The sequence below is a fragment of the Nansenia antarctica genome, assembly GCF_963989245.1.
Source record: "Nansenia antarctica genome assembly, chromosome: 7".
NCBI classification, from domain to species: Eukaryota; Metazoa; Chordata; class Actinopteri; order Argentiniformes; family Microstomatidae; genus Nansenia; species Nansenia antarctica.
Window position 1 is genome coordinate 615,598 of NC_137677.1, and position 2,500 is coordinate 618,097.

The 2,500-nt window shown below is 48.7% G+C and overlaps 1 protein-coding gene across 1 annotated transcript in view; it reads left to right on the forward strand.

Moving 5' to 3' along the window:
- espnla (espin like a) overlaps positions 1 to 2,500 on the forward strand; it is a gene marked incomplete at both ends in the record, with an annotated part of 22,532 nt that overhangs the window by 3,940 nt on the left and 16,092 nt on the right. Inside the window, one exon of the mRNA XM_080535958.1 lies at positions 1,074 to 1,260. Within this exon, the coding sequence (XP_080392084.1) occupies positions 1,074 to 1,260 (187 nt within the window). The remainder of the gene's footprint in view (positions 1 to 1,073; positions 1,261 to 2,500) is intronic.

Here is a 2,500-nt window from a genome sequence, read left to right on the forward strand (position 1 = left end):
CCCCTGTGAGTAAGAAATACATTCTATCTTTGCTCTCGATCAAATTTCAGGACCCTCCTTCTTTCATGACTTTTCCTAGATATGTGTGTTCGTTCTACCACCCAGTATCCTTTACATTATCCTTACAAAATCACTTCAGGATAAGATAGTATAATAACGCTGTTTTGCAGTTTTTCTGTGTAGGAGGAGGCAGGCTAAAAAAAAGAAGCGCCCTCTAGTGATCTCTTTGTGTAAATAGCAGATTTACATTCTAAAAAGGACCGGGTCTATTCTATTCCGCAGCTCTACTAGTAGGTAAAATAGACACGGCTCTTGTAGTGTTAAGCCAGTGTTGATGAGAATCGTGACTCCTTTATCAAGAGCAGTGGCTGTTTGAACGGCAGGGGCGAAAAGAAAGAAAGGGCATCTACTGCACAACATGGGACCCCATCAGTGCATATGGTCAAGTTTAGACCATTGGAAGGGCAGCCAATAGGGCACATCCTCTCATTTTGCCACTCAAAAGGGCACTTTAGTGCGAAGTTTTTCAACTGTGGGGGGGCACATGGTCAAGTTTAGACCATTGGAGGGGCACCAATAGGGAAAATCCTCTAATTTTCACCACTCAAAAGGGCCTTTTTGCCACTCAAAAGGGCACTTAAGAGAGACGTTTTTCAACCGTGGGGGCACCAGGAGGGGCGGTCGCTTACACACCGGCAGTTCCGAACGCTGGTTCGCGTTCGCGTGCCGAAACCTCCGAACGTTGGCGCTGTCTGGCGAATGAGCCCGCGTTCATACCAGTGTATCATTCGCCAGACAGCGCCAACGTTCGGAGGTTTCGGCACGCGAACGCGAACCAGCGTTCGGAACTGCCGGTGTGTAAGCCCTATCTGAGAGATGACAGGGACATAAAGTGTCGTCTTCATGTCCTGGCAGCAGAACTGTAGTCTCCTCTGTGTTCTCTCTGTCCTCTCTCTTCTCTGTCTGTCTGTCTGTCTGTCTCTCTGTCTCTCTGTCCTCTCTCTTCTCTGTCTGTCTGTCTGTCTGTCTGTCTGTCTCTCTGTTCTGTTCTGCCTCCCTGTCACTCCCTACAGGTGTGTGAACTGCCAGACGGGCATCGGCGCCACCCCCCTCTACCTGGCCTGCCAGGAGGGCCACCTGCACGTGGTGGAGTACCTGGTGAAGGACTGCGGGGCCGACGTCCACCTGAGCGCCTACGACGGCATGACGGGTCTGCATGCTGCCGCTCACATGGGCCACCACGCCCTGGTGGTCTGGCTGGTGAGAGGCACAGATATCTGTGTTGACTTTGTCACCTCGTGACGTTAGAATTATAAGGTTCTATCTCCATTTTTGTCAGAATTGAGTTTTTTTACATAATCTGATCCATTAGGTGTTTATTAATGCCTGTGTGGTGTTATTTTTAAAATGTTGACATTTTTGAGTTAGTAATTAACAAAATACAAAGGTTCCGTCTCACAGAACATAATGGAATGTAAAAACTTTGACGCTCAATATCTCTGAGAGATTGAGATTGATTGAGATTGAGATTGAGATTGAGATAACGTTTATTGCCACTATGCATTACACATATAGGAATTTGCTTTGTCACCACAGCAAGTGCGTTTATACTTTTTTCACATGTCAAAAAAACAGGACAACACAACAACAACAACACAGGACAGACAACAGTGCATTGGATAGTGCGGTATAAAGTAAAGTGCAGTGCAGAGTTTTTACAGTGAGTCCAGTTCAGTCCTGGGCAGACTTGGGGGCGGGGGGGAGGGGGAAGCCAGAGTCATTTATCAGCCTGGCGGCTGAGGGGTAGAAGCTGAGCCTGTGGCGGGCCTTCAGTGCCTTAGGCAGCCGCAACCTTCTTCCAGAGGGAAGCAGGGTGAGGAGGCCGTGGAACTACCCTAAACGGAGATAGAACCTTATAATTCTAAACGGAGATAGAACCTTATCATTTTAAACGGAGATAGAACCTTATAATTCTAAACGGAGATAGAACCTTCTCATTCTAAACGGAGATAGAACCTTATCATTCTAAACAGAGATAGAACCTTATCATTCTAAAGGGAGATAGAACCTTATCATTCTAAACGGAGATAGAACCTTATCATTCTAAACGGAGATAGAACCTTATCATTTTTTTTTTTTTTTTTTTTTTTTCCAGATTTTATCCCTTTTTTTCACCCAATTTGGTAGCCAATTGAACCCAACCTAGCATCCAATTATCCCCTGCCTATTGCGAGGGATCCGCCGCACGACCCCGTGGCCGGCAGTCCCAGAGGAGGCCGCCAGGCAGACTAGCTGACTGGCTCCTCGAGCCCAGCACCGTTATTCCGGCACCCCGGGGGCGCTGTTGCGCGACGGATCCTTGTCCGGAACTACTCCTATACCCCCCCTCGGGAGCGGCCGCCCAATATGCCGCTCCCCGTATGTGCCTCGGCCATATCCGGGTCTGGCGAGCCGGGATACGAACCCCGGCCCCGGTGGGCAGCATGCACTGGTGGCCAGT